General features: G+C 39.3%; 1 protein-coding gene across 1 annotated transcript; it reads left to right on the top strand.

Annotated features, from left to right (window-relative positions):
- The first annotated feature begins 472 nt into the window (after positions 1 to 472).
- Positions 473 to 19,135, top strand: LOC311042783 (ubiquitin-conjugating enzyme E2 E1-like). Its single transcript, XM_084053786.1, has 6 exons — positions 473 to 515; positions 5,070 to 5,247; positions 7,554 to 7,604; positions 12,864 to 12,996; positions 16,538 to 16,685; positions 18,608 to 19,135. Exons 2-6 carry the CDS (start codon positions 5,099 to 5,101, stop codon positions 18,703 to 18,705), a joined length of 579 nt encoding a protein of 192 aa, XP_083909912.1. The 5' UTR covers positions 473 to 515; positions 5,070 to 5,098; the 3' UTR covers positions 18,706 to 19,135.
- The last annotated feature ends 1,730 nt before the right edge of the window (positions 19,136 to 20,865 follow it).

Below are 20,865 nucleotides of genomic sequence, written 5' to 3'. Positions count from 1 at the left end.
TCAGTGTGGTGGACAGTGTTGCCATATCGGCTTGTTATAAGCGACGTTGGGCTTATTTTTCTGTGAAGTTGCTTGTAAATATTGGTGGTTGCGGGTTTTTTTGGGCTTGTTTCTAAAGTGTAGTTGCTTATTTGGCCTTGTTTCCTAATGTTGTTTTAAAGTTTCTCACACATATACAAGTCAAGGACCCCCAAATTAATATGTGTTTGTCTGCGGACCCCCCCCCCGTCTGAAAATATGTTATGCCAGCCAGGGACCCCCCCCCATACAAGATTTGTGTTAAAATGTTTCCAAAATATTCCACATTTTTCAAGGCTTTTTTGGTTTGTTGTGAAAATAGCAGATCTACACGCTCACAACGTTATGAGCTTGTAGATCGGCTATTTTCAAATAGCCAGTGTAATGTTTAAAGGGTGTAAAGTGAAGAGCTCGCTTCTTTTCATAGAACTGGTTGCTAGTTTTTCTCTCAAAACCTGGCAACACTGAGTGGTGGAGGTCCAGACACAATAGAGAGGGTAAGGTTTGATCACCAAATAGCTGCTTTTCTTATACATTTGCAAACGAACGTTGTTCAGCGGTATGTTTATGTATATTGTACATCGATTACAGAAGAATTGTTGCCAACTAGACAGCGACTGATACGCGATCATCGCAACAACAAGACAATCTTGGGGTTTGTGGGTTCGTTTGGTTGCTCGGAAATGGCTGCGATTATGTGCTGGATCGGAACAGTTTAGTGGCTAATGCTACTAACGTGGTCTCCGTTGATGTACAGGAATGCGCGTTTCTCTGTGTCTTTGGTTGAAATGTACTCCATATGCGTATAATATGCTCACACAACGTCGGTAAGTAACGCTCGGCGTCGTTATATGCGTAGGTTAAGAGCTATTGTTTAGTAAGCGAGTTTTGCCTGTTCCGTTCCAGCAAGTAGTCGGTTTCGTCCAGCGTTGCCAGGTATTGCGAGAGAAATAAGCAACTCGTGAAACTACTAGGCAACTAGGAAAATAAGCCCAAAAAAACGACTGTAGGCCACACGAGAATAGCAGATCTAGTCGTGTGCTTGCAGATCTGCCATTTTTTTTTTTTAATATTGGGGGAAAAGTGAAATATTTGGAATTAAAAAATAATAATTTCAAAACACTAGGCCTAATTGTTTCTCTGGCACAACATTTTCAGGGGTTCTGCGCTACGGACACATGCTTATTCATTTGTGGCCCTTCATTATTGCTTAAACAATTATTAAAGATTCTGGAAACAAGCCCAAATAAGCAACTACACTTTAAAAAAAACAAGCCCTAAAAACCGCAACCACCAATAATTTACAGGCAACTTTACATAAAAACAAGCCCAAAGTCACGTATAATAAGCAGACATGGCAACACAGGTTTCGGCCTAAAGTCGAGGCCTGAAATGGGCTGCTTTTCGTTGCTGTTTGGTGGACTCAGACTGCTGCGAATAATATAGCAGATCTACAAGCTCACAGCGCTTCCCGATGCGAGTCGCTGTGAGCTTGTAGATCGGCGCGTGATACCACGAAAGGCTTCGGTTTATCTGATCATTTAACTGAGAACAGTTCCACCGCCTCTAATTAATTGGCTCTTATGTCGCCGTGTGTTTGATTTTTCACTGGGCTGTTCATCTGACTTGTCATCCAATGTCTCTCTTTCTCATCAAGGAAAGCTAACTTACACTAACGGTTTGTTAAGCCGATATTCCATTCATGTCTGGATTTCATCTACAATGAATAATGTACTGTAACCCAGTGGTTCTCAACCTTTTCAAGCCGTGACCCCCCCCCCCCCCCTCCCAAAAAAAATAATATTTGAACTGAGGACCCCCCATTTTGTCTGACTTCGTTCCACAGATAAATATTGTGAAAATAGCAGATCTACAAGCTCACTACAAGGTGCTGTGAGCTTGTAGATTGGCTATTTTCACAATTTTGGCCTCTTATATTCAGTGACAATTTTGCCAATGTTTTATAGTATAATTTGTTGATTATTTTTGATGCAGTATTTGGTCTTTTTCTTTTCTTAAGGTAAAAAGATCTGAAAAGTCCTTAAATTGTCACGTCACTGTCATCTGGACCCCCCCCCCCCCCCCACCTAACTATGGTCCCGACCCACAGGTTGAGAACGTCGGATTTGAAACTGGCAAACTCATTCGTGATTTTTGATATCTCCAAGATGTAGACGTTTACGCCATGGGCATGGCAACATGGCAGAGCAAAGTATGCGAATTGTTAGTAAAAGTGCTTAAAAAAGGACCATCTTAATGTTAACCACTTAAACTTCATGGGTAACCGGAGTACCTCAGGGCTCAATACTAGTGTATTTTCTGTCATTTTGGGCTAAGCTTTAGCAAGAAATATCCAGCTAAAGGATGCTGGGGTTCAAGTGGTTAAGATATTTAAATTTGCCAAATAATAACATTTAATGTATTAAAAATATATATTTACAAATAACCGTAAATGCAGATATCCAAAATGAGATAAACTAGTGTCAAAACCATTGGGACGGCATGCCACTCTGGTTATGCAATACCTGTTGTACCTAGTGCAGTATCTATTATATTACTTGGATGTAGGGATGAAAATTATCAATCAATTCATTAATTGATAATTGATAACCTTATCGACCGATTAACCGGTTAACTGATAAGCGGCTTTTTTTTTATTATCTGAGAATCTTGATTTCAGATTTTTTTTTAAGTGCTTAGAAGCCGAGATACAGCCTTTTTCAGTAAGTTAAACAAGAAGTGAATGGAGCAGAAAATCTTCAAATCATCATATCTTGGGTTCTGAACATTAAAAAAAACAAAAAACAATTTTATTTAATCGGATAATTTCTTAACGGTAGTTAATCGAAAATCGATTAATTGTTAACATCCCTACTTGGATGCCATATGATTTCTATACTATGATGTCATATTGATGACATCAGAGATCTCCCTATATGGGCATAAAAAGGGATACAGACAGACGGATAAAGAGATCTCTATTGAACCAAAGAAGTTTATCGAGGAAAAGAACAGTTACAAAGTTAAAGATTTTGACAAAACTGTGAGACATAAGTTCCGAAGGGACTGGTTGAGTTGGACAATAACGGTTTCATTCGAGGGTACAGTGTCAACACAACCGCAGGGAGTGCTTCAGAAAGGTTGATATGCCGGGTAAAGTGATTTGTTCACTTTGTTCAGACCTCATAATACATGGAACGCAAGGATTTAAAGCCCTTGAGGATCATGTTAAATCCCCAAAACATCTGTATAAAATAAAAACTCGGCGGACAAACGTTTTGGAAGTCAGGTTTAAACCTCAAGAGCCAAAAGCATTGTCCAACACGGCACACAAGTCATCTATAAAACCCCTGATACCTTTTGATGATCGTTTCAAAAGCCAAGAGTTATATATCCTCAATATGTATCATCTATTAGATTTAACTAAATTGAATTGGAAATGGTTAGGGTTAGCACATTATAGGGGTTCCGGTGTTGTGTGTCAACTAGCAGTTCTGCAAGCTCACAAGTCATCGCGTGCAATGGTTGGTGAGCTTGTATATCTGCTATGTTTAATGTGCGACACAATGTACTACTATAAATGAGGCTTTACATTTTGTGTGATGGATCATTCATTGGGCCCTGCTTGGCTGTATAGGTAGCTGACGCACACTACACTACAGCCAATGGCTGTGCATATTATGCATGCTAATGTCAAAAGTGTGCACACTCCTGTGTGTTATTTGCCTCCCCTCTCTTTTGGCTCTGGGGAGAGAGAATCCAAAGCTGGAGTTCTAGACTTTGTGGTGATAATGTAGGCTTACTGATGTTACTAAGAGAAGTTTGAGCATTCTTGTCAGTAATATGGCCCAAGTTATTCTGGAACATATGCTTCAATTAGCATAAGACATCATGTAACTACTTTCTGGTGTGCAATAACGTAACTATAAAGGCCCCCCAAATAATCGCACACGATTTCCTTTTCAGATGTTTTCTCTAAAACCCACTTTCATCCCTGTTTAATGTAGCCTTCCCTGTCCTTAACAACACTTTACTAGTGGTGCTAACTATCAAGCTACTAGCTAACTAACATCACAGGCTTGCTTGAACCTGGCACCTTACATTTGTAAACACGCACATATGCACACAGACAGACCTCTAGACTCGATTGCTAGCAAAGTACAGAGTAATTAGCCTCACAAGCCTATCACATTCTGAGTTATGCACCTTTTTTGTTTTTTGTCTTTGCCAGGCTGGGATGTGAAGACTATGTTTTCGCCTCTGTCCGCTTGTGTGTCCGTGTGTCTATGTGCAGCTAATTTTGGACACCACTGGACCGACCGACCAACCAACATCATATTTTGCATGCACACTCCCAGTAGGCCAAGGAAAACGCTGTCAAATTGACCTCATAGTGGCGCTCTACCAGGCCGCTTTACATTTTGGCCTTTAACAACAGAACTGTACTGTAGGTCATACAATAAAACATTCTTTCCTCTGGATTCCTTGGATCATGACGCAATCCAGTGTTGTAGGCCATGTTTTCCAAACTATGCACACTGAATATCTGTGAAAATGAAGAGAATGTTGTGTCCACTCCAAACTGTTAACCAAAGAAGATTCACAAAAATACAAGTCTTGTAATTGAAAAGTCACTTTGTTGAGCAACATGATCTTGTGACGATCTGTAAGCTAAGCCTAAGGCGCAAGACTAGACTACAGAGAAGACTACACAACACACAAGGTGATAATTCTTAAGTAGGCAATTGCTTAATTGTTTTAAGCAGCCGCCTAATGTTACTTGCCCTAAACAGGAAGAACAGGATACTCGTACATAATTTTCAAAAACTGAAACTGCTCACATCGCATGTGATGAAATTACCATATGATTTACGGATTGGTTACACTATGCACTACATCAATTTAACAAACATTAAGACATTTTCCATGTGTCTGAAAATACTCAACTAAATTACTCTAAATTGCTATCTCTAGTTCTTGTCCTAATTTGGATCCATTTTGTGACATTGTTTTTCCTCTGCAACGGTATCTCTCTGTACTTATCACTATAGGTTCCTGCTCTTCTCCAATCCAAACCGGTATGTCGGATGAGGATTCACGTGCCAGTACCAGCTCTTCATCATCACCCTCGTCCTCCAGCCAAAACAGACAGAGGGACACACCTTGCAAGAAACGTGAGAGCAAAGCCATGAGCAAGACCTCCAAGCTGCTTTCCACCAGCGCCAAAAGGTAGTAAACCGCTAGCAGTGGCTTGAGTTTTCAAAACAAAATGGTTATGAGATTAATTAGATGTACTGGTTAGTAAGATCTGGTCTTATTACTCATCACTCATTATTGGTATAAGGAAGGTCCCCATTCATTTCAAAATATACTTCAAAGTCAATGGCTTTCTGGTCCCACATTTGGTAACTTAAAAAAATGCATGTAACAATATAATACCCCTTTTCTGATATCAATTCAATCTTTATTTCAGACCCAAGGGCGATCCATATCACATTAAAACACCATACATACAAAATATAACAATAATAGAAAAAGAAATACAATAAAAATGTTCAGTTTCGAACATACAGACAAGTGCGCCAATGGTTCCACAGTCTAGAGGAGAACCTGACAGAACTACATAACGGGTTACTTACAGTATGACAGCAATGATGTCATTTACTGACTCAGATGATAATAAACATTATGGCATTTCTGTAGTGGGCAGAGCATAGGTTGAGTTAAAACATTACCTGAATACTGTAGCCTCATAATACATCCATGGTTAGTAGTCAATGCTGACTAGCAACTTCAGTTTGTTTATGTTCTTTCACTCTGCCGCTCATAAGAAAATACAGAGTAGACGAAGTCTAGGCTGTCTAATAGAAGACAACCTAGACTTCTCGCACATAATCCATACTATAATTCACAGAATGTGTGTGTGTCACAAAACATTTGACACTGGTATAACTGGGACAGATTCCGAAATGATTGTCCCGAAATTGTCCAGTGTCCTCCTAGTAAGATGTAATTGAAGCTTACTATGAAAGTGTCAGCCTAACATGTTAACTACAATATAGATTGGTTGGTTAATGGCTAGCTACTAGTGGGGGCTAGTAAATGCAACTTCTTGAGTAGTGGAAAAAGCATAGCCAGAATTGGATTAATTCGGCTAATTCTTCTACATGCTACTCAGAAGATCATCCGTAAATTTGAGTTGGCTATTTAGTGTCGTATTTGCACGTTACATGTTGATTTCAGTACTGATGTTTATAGACAACTATTTGATGATTTTAAAGTCCACACAATGACAATTGCACTCAAAAGACCACAATTGAATAAACTCTCAGGCCTTTTTGACCGATCCTTTTGACAGATTTGTGCACATTTATTTGTCTTAGTCCTAATAAAATGTCTAGTTTTTGAGAAATTGCTGTGTTAAACCTGTGTTTGATATTATGTGGCTATAATTATGATTATATTCATGTATGTTGGTAATGTATCTGAAATACAAAAAGTAAAAAAAAAGGTTTTCCCAAAATGCTCTCCTTCCTTATTATTATTATTATTATTATTATTATTATTATTAGTCAAAATAAATGCATCAATAAATAAATAATAATCACTTGTTAAAGGGGAATTTTGGACCACGGTTATCTTACCCTTTTCTATGATGTTATGATATCCTAGGTAGGAAGAATAGTACAGTAGAAACATTTCATAACTCCATCCCGGGTTCGCCACAGCTAAAAACGCGCGCCAATAGGCCTTGCGCTAGATCGCTTAGATTGGAAACTCAGAATACATAAGTGACAAAGATGCAAAATTCATAATAATAATGATAGGAAAAAGATCATTTAAAACTAAAGAACAACAACGCTATGTGTAAGGGGGAAGCATAATAGAGACGGAACACAGATATTTGTTTTTGTTAATCATTGGAGAAGAAGTATTTATTGCTCTGGCTTTTTTGTACAAAGCGGGATTCCCTTCAAATGATTTATTTACGTTTGAAGTCTGATTTATGCTTGTGTCGCACCGAAAAGAATGATTTACAACATGTCGCGGGCACTCGCTGCACCTCGGTGTTTCGGTTTCCGCAACACGGCCGTTCGACAAACTATAAATACGCATAGCCAGCGGATAGGGAGGGGGGCTCACTGACTGTAGAGAGAGGCTTCCACTCTGGACTCTGGAGAGAAGGAGACCAGTCCCACAGGCGCATTCACGTTGGCTTGTTGGTGTAATATTAATGCAGGAATGTCCTGAATTATATTATAAGTGCTGAATTTGTTCATAACGTAGCAGGATAAAGTAGTATGCGTCCCGCGGATGCCACGATGGTTTGTTTGATGCGCCCTTTTAAAAAAATGTGCGTCGGAGACGCAGAACGCAGGCTATGAGCATCACTGATGCGTCATAGATGACTGACGTCATAAACTAACCACATGATGTCCGAGATCCACGTGCAGGTCACACTGCTTAGACCATGTCTTATTTTAAGTAAAAGCTGCACATTGCCAATGATTTATTCTTTTTTTGTGTGTTTGCAGGATTCAAAAAGAGCTGGCGGATATCACACTGGACCCTCCACCCAACTGCAGGTATGTTTCATCTAAGCTTAGCTCAAATATATATACCGTACCTTCCTTGCCTGTGGTGTATTCATTGAAAAGCCTGTATTGTATTCAGTGGCAATGCTTCAGATATTGAAATTAAGGATGTTACGTTCGTTATCAATATTGGTACGAATATTGTCTTTCTCCTTACACGGCAGACATTGTCTCCTGTGTAGTTAGGTTAATTGTTTTTCCACCAATGCATCAACGTGGTTGGCACGATATGATGCGTCATATCAGCATGCCATATTAGGAATACATTTGAAATCCAATATAGACCATTTGTCATTATTGGCTGATACTGAAATAATGACTAATATATTGTGCACCGCTAATTGAAATGAATAAAGGCCTTTGCAGACGGGGTGCGATTAGTCAATCAGTTTTTACCGCATGCGAAAAGACGCACGAATTGAACTGGATTAGATTGGAAAAAAAACGCATTGCCGCATCGCATCGCCGCACGGTAAATTTGGAGCCGGTATGCATGAGGTCATTGAGAACACAAGAATGTGTTAATTTAAAAAATGATATTGTCATTTTTTTCCGTGCGAAAAATCGCACCCTGTCTGCAAAGGCCTTAACATGATCATTTTCATCATGACAGTTTTCACAGTGGGGTGTTTTATATGACTGATATTTACAGCCAAGAGCTCAACCCAGAGGCAACACTGAAAAGAAATAAAACATTGCAATAAAATAGATTGTCAGTGGATCAAAATGGTTTTGAATTTCACGTTTCATTCCACTTTTCATGTAAATGCAATTAAGATAAGTACTTCTAAGGGTTGTTTGCATACAATGGGCCCGATTCATGAACCGTACTTACGAACAAATTTGTTCTTAGACCCACTTAAGAAGTTTTTTAAGAGATTTTGGCATTCACAAATGTTTTCTTAGCTGTGATTTGTTCTTAAGTTAAGAAGAAATCTACGCATACTAGAGAGCACTCTTAGGGTGGCCTTTGAGTTCTTAAGTGTGATATGTTTGTGCAAAAAGTTTCTTCAATTCTACAGTTGTATAATATAGGATTTAAATTACAATAATATTTTTATCATATCTTTAGAGCAAAAAAGGTTCTCAAAGGTGTGGTCTGGGGACCCCCAGGGGTCCTTGAAGCTGTTCCAGGGGGTCCACAGCAAACGAGGAACAGTTTCATCACTTTAACCCTATTTTATACTTTGTTTGAAAATAGCTGATCTACAAGCTCACAACGCGTCCCATTACTGGCAATTTTGAACTTGTAGATCGGCTATTTTCGAAACATTTTTAACAGCTAATTTCAGCAAATTTACATTGATATCGAGTGGTGATATGTTGATTAATGTGAGAGAAATAATAAAATACATTCATTAATTAAATTAAATAATTTGCTGTTCACTTCAGAAGTACCTCCACAGAAATATTTATTTATTTTTATGTTTGGAGTCTGGTGTTCCACCATCTTTAGGCTTTAGTGTAGGTATTCTTTACTTAATTCTCTCAACTTTATTTCTCTGTGTGATTTCCTGTGATTTCTGTGTGCAGCAATCACACACAGGTGTGACTGCAGGCAGAGCCTAAGAACATTTCATGAATCTGACTCGACTTCTCTTAGGAATTCACTTAGGAAGAAATTTAAGAAGACAACTTACGAATTTATTGCTGAATGAGGCCCATTGTTCTGCTAGAAGTGCTTAGTCTATTTTGTTTTTCAACTTAAGATGGATTAATATAAGTGATGGGCCCTGAACCCCAGTTCTATTTCATAATCCATACATGGACATATTGTCCTGCAAAAAAAAAATCAGTCCCTCCCATTGATGCCAGAACTAATTAATTTATCATACTTGCTGAACCAAGTTGTCGATATATGCAGATATTCTTTTTTCTTTTTTTTTTATTAAGCTAAGAAGCAGCAATATTGATGTTGACATTGATTTGAATGAGGAACAAGTGAAAGACAGATACAGAGCCCACTTACTATACGATGTGGAATATAATAGAACTGTCAAAACTGGCCAAAACACTGTAAACTAGAAAAAGTGCTCCTCGGAGCACAGGTCTCCGCCAGGTCAGGTAGGTTATTGTGGCCTCCTGGTGGCGCTATAATAAGCCAATGTGAAAAGGGGCGCTCTAAAAGGCAGATGTAAAAAATGCATGGCAAAGGTTTTTCCTTGGCCTCTAGGGAGAGTGCGTGCAAAGTTTCACGCAGATCGGTGCAGTTATAGGTAAAAACGCAAATCGGCCTGTTATAGCGCCACCATGAGGCTGATTTGAACATTTCTTCCTCAGCCTAGTGGGAATGTGTGTGCACAATTTCACGGAAATTGGATGCTGCGTAGATGATTTGAGGCATTTTGTTCAAATCGGGCCAATCCTGCAAACTTTGGAAGGCAACTTTAGCCAATCAAGACAAAATCAGACAGATCCGTGTTGATCACATGACTATAGAGATACTGTGTACTGATTTGCGTTATGTTTGGATAAAATCTGTAGGAGTAATATAAAAAAAATGGTTTTGTGCAAATCGGCCTCCTGGTGGCGCTATAACAGGCCCATGTCAAAAACTTGGGCCAGAGGTTCTGAATTGGCATCCAGGGAGTGTGTGTGCACAGTTTCGCAGCGACCGGGCCAACGGTGCCGGAGATTAGCTGCTCACAGACAGATGGACACACGGACATACGGACACACACACGGACGGACGGACGGACGGACGGGGTGCAAAACATACTCTCTCGCCATTCCTTCGGCCTGGCGGAGACAATTAATAAAAGTAAACAACCATAGTCATATATTCCTTTGAATTACCTTTTGATACTGGAACATTTGTATTGAAGCATTCTGTGACAGTGGGCAGGAATTGGTGTTGATAGACACAAAATCACCCTCCTGGGCCATTAACTTGACAGTGGATGTTTGAACTGTGTCTTCTGCCACCTGTAAAGATGGAGTTTTTGATTGGGCTAGCAATTTCTTAGCGATTATTCTATCGATTACTTTTCCAAATAATTGAATATTCAAATCACATTGTTGTTTGTTTGCAATATTTAGCAAGAAATTCTATATCAACAAATCAAATGCACTGCAGATCAGCATTTTCACATTTTGTGACTTTTTTTTACGGGGTATAGATTATTGAATTATTTGGATAAATTATTCATTATGTTTTAATTGATTAACCCGATTAGTATAAGTAACTGTTGCACCCCTGGTCTGAATATTGCCATAACTGATGCATCAGGCTGAAACGTGACAATGAAGCACAATCTGTTGCATGGCTGACTGTCCAATAGTATTCATGCACAATTCATTCAACTAAACAACCACTTAAATTATATATTCAACTTGTGGCAGCAAATGATAAATCAATTGTATAATTATTAATGATAATGATAATAAAAATACTTATATTTATTTATCATAATCTGGTTGAAATTTAGTAAACAAGATTTTCAGGAATGTGAATTGAGGCTGGCGACTACCTTTTACAACATTGAATTTTGCTTGTTTTTAAGTTTTCATTCACACTCAAGTGTGTCTTCTTGATTGATTATCCATCTTTAAAAAACTCCATGTCTACTTTGGATCAAAAAGCACAGTTCTGTGTCCCTCCTCCAGCACATTTAGATCAATACTTTTATTTTGTGTACTCAGGACTCTCTGGGGGTGTTTCAAGACAATATGTACATATATTTATTACATAATATTTATGTAAGAGGTTAAAGGTTCAGTCGCTTCAAGAACTTCAATACGGATCTAAATGCATAGACGCATATCAGTGATTTGCTATAAAGGCATGTGTCTTCTGAATGATGCCCAGAGGAATAGGAACTTTCCTCACTAAAGACATTCTGCTGAAATTGACACGTGGGTTGTTTTTCAGAAATGGATGTAATAGAAGTAAAACATTTTGAATAGACGAGACATCTTTTTGAAAGTGAGATTCATGAGAGTCACCTTCCCGTTAAGTATTAAATAACTTCATTCTTTTTGAAGCTCCATAAGATTTTCTTTGAGCAGTCTCCCATTTGAGGTTGTCATTGTCATAGAATGAAAAGTCATTCTTTATAGCAAAAAAAACAATTACTGTGTGTGCTTGCTGGAGACTGTTAAATTTGAATGGGGGGATTTGATCAATGCGAATACTGAGGCAGAGAAAGATCGAGAAAGGCAGAAAGCGAGTGAGTGTGAGGGAGGTAAGCAAAACATGTCAGTGTTGCAGACAGTGCACTTACCCTGCCCACTATAAGGGTGTGCTCAACAATGCCAATACCATATTCTCGTTTCTCAATTCCTATTAGAGCACATACGAGACCACAAACAGGTTTCAGAGTTAAAGTAGTGTGAAAATACGCTTTGGTGTTTTTTGCTCACTGCTTCTGAAAACCTTTTGGTTAACACTGCAGACTAATGCCACCTCCTGCCACTTCCTGGCATGGAGTTATTTCCTCTCACGCAGGCTAGCAACAGAGCCATCAGCTGACCGTGCGGTGTGTAAACAGTGTGCACACTGCAAGTGTTTAACACCTGACTAGGGGTGCAACAGATTTTTATTTTATTTTAAATCTGTGCTTCCTTATTATTCAAAGTAAAAAAAAAAAATCAATAGAATAATTGTTAAGATAATAATCGGTAGTTGCAGCCCTACACCTGACGTTCGACCCTACTGATCTCCCAACGTTAGTCTGTAGTAGTCAGGGCAGGTCCGTTTGATGTATAGGGGCCATAACAGGTTAATTTAGGGGTTGGACCAGAAAAGAATAAGCTGAACCTTGCAGCCAGAGCTGAATGAGTTGCTGTTATCTGTGCTTTTTGACAATTTTCTTTTCACTCTGCCATCATGCCATTATGTTTTGGAGTGTTTCCTAATTCGTCCTAACCTGACTCCGCCAGAAGGAAGAAGCCGGCGTCACATTTGTTTCACAGACGTCAGTACCGCCCCCATCTGGCGGAGTCAGGTTAAATTTGTCCTGCACTACAGCAAGGACATTACCAATAAAGTATATTTAAGCAACTAACTCATCATTTAGCCTAACTTTCTATTAACATTGCGTGGCAGTGGTTTAATAGAGTATAGATATTTTTAGGCTCACTACCTCTAGAATTGTATTCACATCATCATATGTAGGTCCAAAACAAAAGAATACCCCAAACAACCACTACTTGTAGAATTCCAGAGCAAACACTGCCCTATCTACAGAGTTTAAATTGAGGTGAAATCTGCTATACCATAGCGAGGGTGACATTTCTTTCTTCTTGCAGCGCTGGTCCTAAGGGAGACAACATCTATGAGTGGAGGTCGACCATCCTGGGACCGCCCGGTTCTGTCTATGAGGGAGGTGTCTTCTTCCTGGACATTGCATTCACACCAGACTACCCCTTCAAACCACCCAAGGTACTGAGCCCAAAATGTCCATGTCACAGCAACCAGTTACTGTATACCTGGTGCTTATAGATGCCACACAGTACCGCAAGACTTTTTTTGTATGTTTTTATCAGCATAGCCCGTGTTTTTGTTTGTAATGGCAGTCCATATTAGTAATGTGAGACTTTTTCATCTAAATTAGTTACACTCGATTATTTCTAACCTTTACTCTACTATTTAATTGAGTCATACTTGAACTTCTGCTGTGATAATAGAAGTGAAGACAAATCCCCATCTGCTCATAAAACATTTATCTTCAAACTAACAAAAGGAAGAACAAAAGAAAAGTCCTTGGAGGTGCCGACTTTGCATAACATTTTGTGAAAATCGATATTGCTGTCATTTCAGTCACATGAATGGGTATTTCCTGGTGTTCCAAAGTGCCTCTTTTCAGCCACCAGAGGGCTTTTCACTTTTGCTGAGTCACAATAAGGAATCTTATGTTACCGTTGATAACGGCATGTCCCAGTTCAGTTTGCAAGGATCAAAAACTGACACATCCGTTAACAGTTCTATGTAGGCTACAGTAGGTTTTTACAATACATGATCTTTTAAAGAAATGGTTAACTGAATACAGTTAATTCAACTGAAATGTTATTAAATGTTTTTGTGTGGTGTTATGAAAGACAATGGTGGTATGTTTAAACTACATAACATATGTCTACAGTGACATATGATGTCATTATACCCAAACAAAACGTTTATGTGATTTAGTAAAGGATAATCGTCGGTAGCCAAAAAACGGTTGTAAAATGTGCGGTGTGCCCCTGTAAGGCATCTGCGCCTCACACTCTACTGTCACCCAATTCTCCAGCAGAATCGGTGTCGGAGAGGGTTGGTTTCCCGTGTAATTGACTGTTAAATATAAATATCGCCGGCCATTTGGATATTAAATAAACTAAAGTAATACAACATTATGTTGTTTACAACCATTAAAATCATATTTTAAGTTTTTTATGAGCACACATTGGCTGGCGACTCGTCAACGTGGTTTAATTCCTGAGAGCCTGCTGCCTTTAATTTGCGCTGCAGTAATCTGATCCTAGAGTTAACAGCACTTTGTGTATTTCTTTCCTGATCAGCGCTTATTATGGGTCTTCTTGGATCCGCTCTTGTAAACGCATAATGATTTCTTTTTTGCTCTCCCTAATTTATTCGTTTTTGCCAATTGATTCCTCCCCACACACATTTGTGTGTTGTCACTGCTGTTGTATCCTACTGACTCACCTGCCAGTGAGGAGCCCCCACCAGGAGGATGTAGAGCCTTTGTACTACTCCTCCCGCCCCACATTCCCTGCTGACAGGTTCCGCCCCAGCCCGTTCTCTGGTGACAGGTTCCGCCCCAGCCCGTAGGAAGACATGCAGCGATATAATCCTCCCGCCCGGTTTCCCTCCCCCGAACACGGGGCAATTGTGTTCGTATAGACACCCGACAAAGCCGGATGCACCACGGTGGACTCAAACCCACAACCTCCACTGTGGTGGGCAAGCACTTTACCACTGCGCCACCCGAGCGCCCTTATTCACATTATGATAAGCAGACCTGAACCCAGAGGTAATAGAATCTGAACCGATCCGGACCAATTTGACATTAATAAACTGACTCAAAACTGTACGACTCTTGGATATTATTCAACAAGCACAGTGACTGTCAATGTAGAGAGTGGTGGAGTAAAATGGTGGAATAACTTTAGCCTGGTACACCCTCCCTCCAGAAATCTCATTTCCATTTGATTTCAGGAGTGAGTCTGGTATGATCGCCCATTCTGCAATATTGGCTGTGGGCTGGAGTTGGACGGACACGGGAGTAATACCGTTGACTGACAACCCCTTCAGCCAATGATCGTTGTTCCCCTTCAGCCAATCAGCAGTGCATTTTTACCACCTCCAGACTGAATGTGACGCAACGGGACTTTTGAGACGGCCATGCCCAAAATAGGTTACTACGTATTGTGGTTGAATGACATTCAAAGCCCCAAACCTGCTCAGCCTAGTTGCTTTTGTAGTACGACGTAGTCACGTACCAAGAGCAGATCACTCATCCGTCTTCCGACACCCCTGCATGATAGTAGTTATACTTTAGGAAACTATAAACACAGGAAAATCTGTAATCATGTCCCGTCTGTCTTTACACATTTATGTTAGCATTGCTTTAAATAGCAAAGATATGGATGACGTAGATCGTCTCTCAAATAAGTCTGGTTCAAGGTTAAGAACTCTTTTCCGGTCAGAGAATATGCGGAACGGGGAGAGCGAGTTGGAGGTAAAATACAACAGTCCCAGTGTGTGTGCTTTACATTTGTGTGTTTTGGTTTAATTCAGGTTGGTGTGTGTGTTTGACTTATAACAGGCTACAACATAACCATTAGAGAATCCACTGAAAAACTACTTTTATCTTGTCTGCCTCTGATCACACGGTCACATAAAAGTATAGCCTATTCAAATCTGTGAACTGTCGAGGTTGTATTGGGGCCCTTTATGTTGTTGGTAATTTAAGGATTGTGGTGGCCCAATGGATATGTAGGCTCCATATTAAGCTGTGTATAAATATCTGACCCCAGGTGCACACAATAACAGTCCACATGGATAACGTGCTCATACAACCATACCACGATAAAACACTGTGGCATAAATTCACACACACTAGAGGCCTAGTTTCAATAATGATTATTACAACAACGTAAAAACAAACCACAGAATCTATATTATATGACTGAATCATGTTCGTGGTCAGACTATGACATCATGCCATATCCTTGTCATCATGTACTGCAGTTTTTGTCAAGTCTTTTTATTGCCATGTTGGAGTTCTCAACCTTTTCTGAGCACTGAACCCCTTCTGTCTCGAAAATTCAACTGAAGTACCCCCTATGATTTAAAATGTTGCTCAATAGCAATAAAAGGTTTAATTGCAGTTTTAAAAGGTAGGCTACACATGTAGTGAACAATTACAACTCTTTCTCACTTTAGACCCTGTCTCAATTATTTAGTTATTACAATTAAAAGTTTTGTATAGACTATATATATTATAAATAAATCCTATTTTCTCACAATTTTGTGAACCCCCTGCAGTACTGGCACAAACCCCTGGTTGAGAACTCCTCTATCCAGTGCAATTCTGGTTTCCCTAAGTGCTTGAGCTCACTGAGTTCATGAACAAAATATTTATTCTCATGCATGCATGCCTGCCCACAATTCATGTGAATGAGGTGCACACCAGAATTATGTCAGAGAGCTGGAACTTTTTGAGGAGATCACTGCAGACGTGTGTGTGGCACAGGACCCCCACTGTTATCTGCCTACATGGGTAGGTGAATTTAGGTATGTCCATTTATTGTTCCATAGTTCATCAGTAGAGTTCCAGAGAATTGTAGAATCTATGCCAAGGCACATTGAAGCGGTTGTGGTGGTCCAACTACTAAGACTTTATGATGTTTTTTCCTTTCATTTGTTACCTGTCTGTATATACCAGTTATTTTTGCTGTACCCAGTGTTGTCTTTTTCTTGCCAGGTAACGTTTCGTACGAGGATCTACCACTGCAACATCAACAGCCAGGGGGTGATCTGTCTAGACATCTTGAAGGACAACTGGAGCCCCGCCCTCACCATCTCCAAGGTGTTGTTGTCCATCTGTTCCCTGCTCACTGACTGTAACCCAGGTAAGGCTGTGGCTAGATAATTGCATTTTAAACCTTTTTCCGCTTGCAAGCTCTCGATACCATAACCTACCCAGTCTAGGATAGTAAACTTTTCATGCCAACAGTGACCTTCTCTACCAAGTCAGCTGTAGGGCTTGGATACCAGTGCTAAATATGTACTTTTTTAAATGGTGTCGGTGCCTGAACTGATACTTTAATACTAATAAATGGCACAAAACAATGGTATACGTAAATGCAAGATTTGCACTCGATGTTGGTTTTACATTGACAACTGTCAGTGAGAAATATTGCAATAGATTTTCTCTGCATACAAACAAGATGTCACAGCCATTGTCATCCGTATTTGGTTAGTAAGGCAGTAAACCTAGTCTCTTATCAAAAATAAGTAGAGTTTCAATGTTTGTATTATGAAATTGGGCAATGACATTGGTCATTGTGTTGTAAATATTGTGACTTCACAGTAACAGTAGCTTACAGTGGTGCTGCTATTGTGACTTCACACTCACAGTAACAGTAGCCTACATGCGATGCTGCTAAAGTCGCTACCTGTGTTTAGAAAAGCTTTTGTCCTACCCCATCCAAGACATGAATAGCAGTATGGATCGTCTCCAACCATGGTAAAGATGCCACTTGGTATGTTTATATAACCTGACACTGGTCGACAAAGGTAGATGAATTAACTTTTTATTATGGTGAATAATCATGATTGTGTAGCGTTTGTGGATAAATGTCATCATATTGGTTATTATTCTGATAGGACGGCAACAAAGAAAAGGGTATAATGGAGGGATGGTATGCAATAGAGCCCGGACAATGCAAGACTTTTGGGTCCGATCCCGATTTTTTTGTAAAAAAAATGCAAAGATCTTCTAATCAATTTGAAAAATGTAGAGTTTTTATTTAAGAAGAATTAACTTATAAGCAAACACAGTATAAAAAACAAATAACCACTTAAGCCATATTCAAACATTTCTAAAATAGACGATTTACAATGGCTGCATAATTGTCAATTGTGAAATAATGTCCGATATATATCAGCCAGACCGATACATCGGTTGGTCTCTAGTATGCAATGAGTCTTGAGTCACATTTGATCCCAGAACATTGTGGTTCTGTGTCCCTGGTTCAGCCACCAGGGGGGCCTGTTGATACAATATCAATTATGTATTTATTCAATTAGTTATTCCGCTGGTGTTTCATCTGATTTTACGGGTGCAGTTAATCGACTTAATTGATTGTTAATAATAATAATTGTATAAAATAATAGATAAATAATCAATCGTTATTTTACGTATGTTATTGTAGGCAAAACTTTTTTTTTCGTATAATGCTTATATGGTTAATCGATCCGTTCATATCATATATATAAAACATATCATATATAAAACAATCTTAAAATATCGAAAACCTGCCCTTCTCGAATATTCGATAAATCAAAAAACTGGTCATAATGTTTTTTTTGTTTGTTTGCAGGCCTGCTTATTAGTTTTAAGTTCAGTATCAGTTTATCAAATCACAAACCCACATATCAGTCTTGATTTTTATTTAGCGAATGCAAAGTCCTTAAGCCAAGCAGTTGCCTCTAGGTCTGCTGTATGGATGGTCACTAATCCTCCTTTCAGTCTTTGGAGAGGACAGACTTCACTGATCCTCTCCACAAGCACACAGTGGGCTTGGGCTTCTGTCCCATTTGTGAAGGCTGGCCAAGCAGGGGCCATGTCCAGTCCTGAATCTATTGCGTAGACCACTGTCTCCTTGTCTTGATCAAAATACCTCTTTCCAGTCAAACATAAATTCCAGTCATTTATTGCTTTAGTATTTGGTTTTGCCTATGTTTTCCTAGACCCCATTGCAGTTTCTTTCTTTTCTAATTAATTGGATTGTGAGTCTAAACTAAATATGAATTCTTCTTTTCCTCTTAGCTGATCCCCTTGTTGGAAGCATTGCCACCCAATATACGACCAACAGAGCGGAGCATGATCGAACAGCCAAACAGTGGACAAAGCGATACGCAACATAAGCCCACAAGAGGACAGCAGTGTGTGTGTTGGGGTGGGAGGAAGGGGAACTCCAAACAGTTTGTGTTTGGGGGGGTATTTCTATTTCAGATTTTTAGTACTTTATTGTCTGGTATATTTTTTTGCTTCTTGATTAAGTTATCTCCTCAAATATGGTAATAAAGACAACAATTGAAAAGGAACATTTTGTTTACGTCCCTTTTTCTGTTTGAAAATGATTTGCTTTTTCAGATGTGGAATTATATTTTATGAGTGGATGTATGCAAGATATTGTTGAACCATTTGTAATCAGTCAATTTCACATTCATCAGCTATGACTGATATTTCTTTTACAGCAACCATGTCCTGAAGTTTTTTTTTAATCTTGTGGTCAGTGGATAAATGTAATCACAATGGTCATTTTCATTAAAGAGGCTTGAGAAAAAAAAGCTGGTTCAAAGTTTGTCTCTACAACTTTGTGTTTTCCATGAGTGTAATTTGATCCAAGACCAGCTACAGACACATGCATATATCTCAGTCATGACATCATGACTGGACACACTATGGTGGTATGGTATCCTTTCTGACTGGACTGTAGACTCTTTAGTATGTTTACAACCGTGTTAACTTGTAGCTGCATCAACAGTTTTTAGATAAAGGTAATTGTTGTTGATATGAACAGATGTCACAGTCAAGGGTGAGGTTAAGTAGATGGGGAGAGAGTTTCTTATATATATACTGTTCTGTATGTTGGGGCAGCTTAAATACAGATTCTACAAGGTGTATACACATTGTTAGGATAACACTGAGGACTGACATTCTTCTGTCTGACCAAAAGATGTGTTCTCAGCACTTGAGTATGGAAGATCAATTCTGCCTGACTATGAAATGTGCTGCTCCACGCTCAGCGTCCGAGCAGCGACACTACCCTGACCAACTATAAACATGTGTTCCATTCTCATCGACTGAGAATGGAAGGCCCACTGCTATATGCCGAGGCCATAGTCACTGCCCTAGCCAGCATACTGACGCCTGATACGAGAAACATTCTCCTTGCGTTCATAAAATCTTATAACTCGTCGTCTTGCTTTATAGGTCTGGTCTGCCGCTTGCCTACAGAGGAATAGCTATTTGACCTTGCTGTGTGAGCCTGCTGCTTAATAAGTACACTGAGGGTGTACTAAACTCATAAGACATATTATCAGACTAATTTACTTCTTTTGGTACATTACATTCAGACAAATCAGCATATAGTCATATATTATTAATATAACTGAACTGAATATGACTAAATGCATAATCAATAATCGATACATCAATAGCCTAAAGGGAATATAAATTGTATTTCCGTTACATATACAGTACATTTTCACACTTGATAGCATAAACATTCTAAATAGGTCCACGTTCTTTCCTCTTGCATTGTTTGTGAATATCCTTGTAGCTGACATTAAATACACTTGGACTTGCAACGCAATTTAACTGACGGTTTAACTTAGCCCAGGTCCAGAGCGCTAGTGAGTTCTCGCCTCTATGGTTCTCTCTAATGTGCTGCCAGGCGAGCTGCTATTGGAGTGGAGTATTGATTGATGGAATACTTTATTTAGAAGTCTGCAGAGAAAAAAACACATGGTTGTACAGTTCAAAATACAAAGTCAACTAAAAAGGATGAAAAGCCCAAAGAAGCCTTTCGGCTTGATTCAATGGGGGTAAATCGAATAATTTCCGAAGCGAAGCGAAGTAGTTCTGTTTATTGCTACAAAAAGTGTGCAATGTATTAGTCCATATTTTTCATTAAAGAAGTGTTTTAAACCCGTCTGTGCTCTGTGGCCGATTCTGTCGGAAGTTCCCAATGGGCGGTAGTGACGGGGCGCATCTGGTGAAAGCCGGAATTACACTCAATGTAAACAAAAAGTAAACACGGGGGGGAAATGGCGTTCGGCCACAGACGGGATTAAAACACGTGTTTATTGAACAATATGGACTAATACATTGCACAAATACTCCGGACACCTAGTTAACATTTGGGGCAAGCGGGTAAGCACCTTAATTTTGCATTTGTACATGTTTGGAGAAATACGGGCTTTCCTGGTCACATTCCAGGGCAAACTGGGGTGTGGTCGCTAAGACTCGTAGATATGAAAGTAAAAATCAGACTCGATAAAAATACATCTACTATAGTC

Source organism: Gymnoscopelus microlampas (genome assembly GCF_963454915.1).
Source record: "Gymnoscopelus microlampas genome assembly, chromosome: 3".
NCBI lineage: Eukaryota > Metazoa > Chordata > Actinopteri > Myctophiformes > Myctophidae > Gymnoscopelus > Gymnoscopelus microlampas.
Note: the sequence above shows the minus strand (reverse complement) of the source record. Positions and strands in the feature narration are given on the sequence as shown.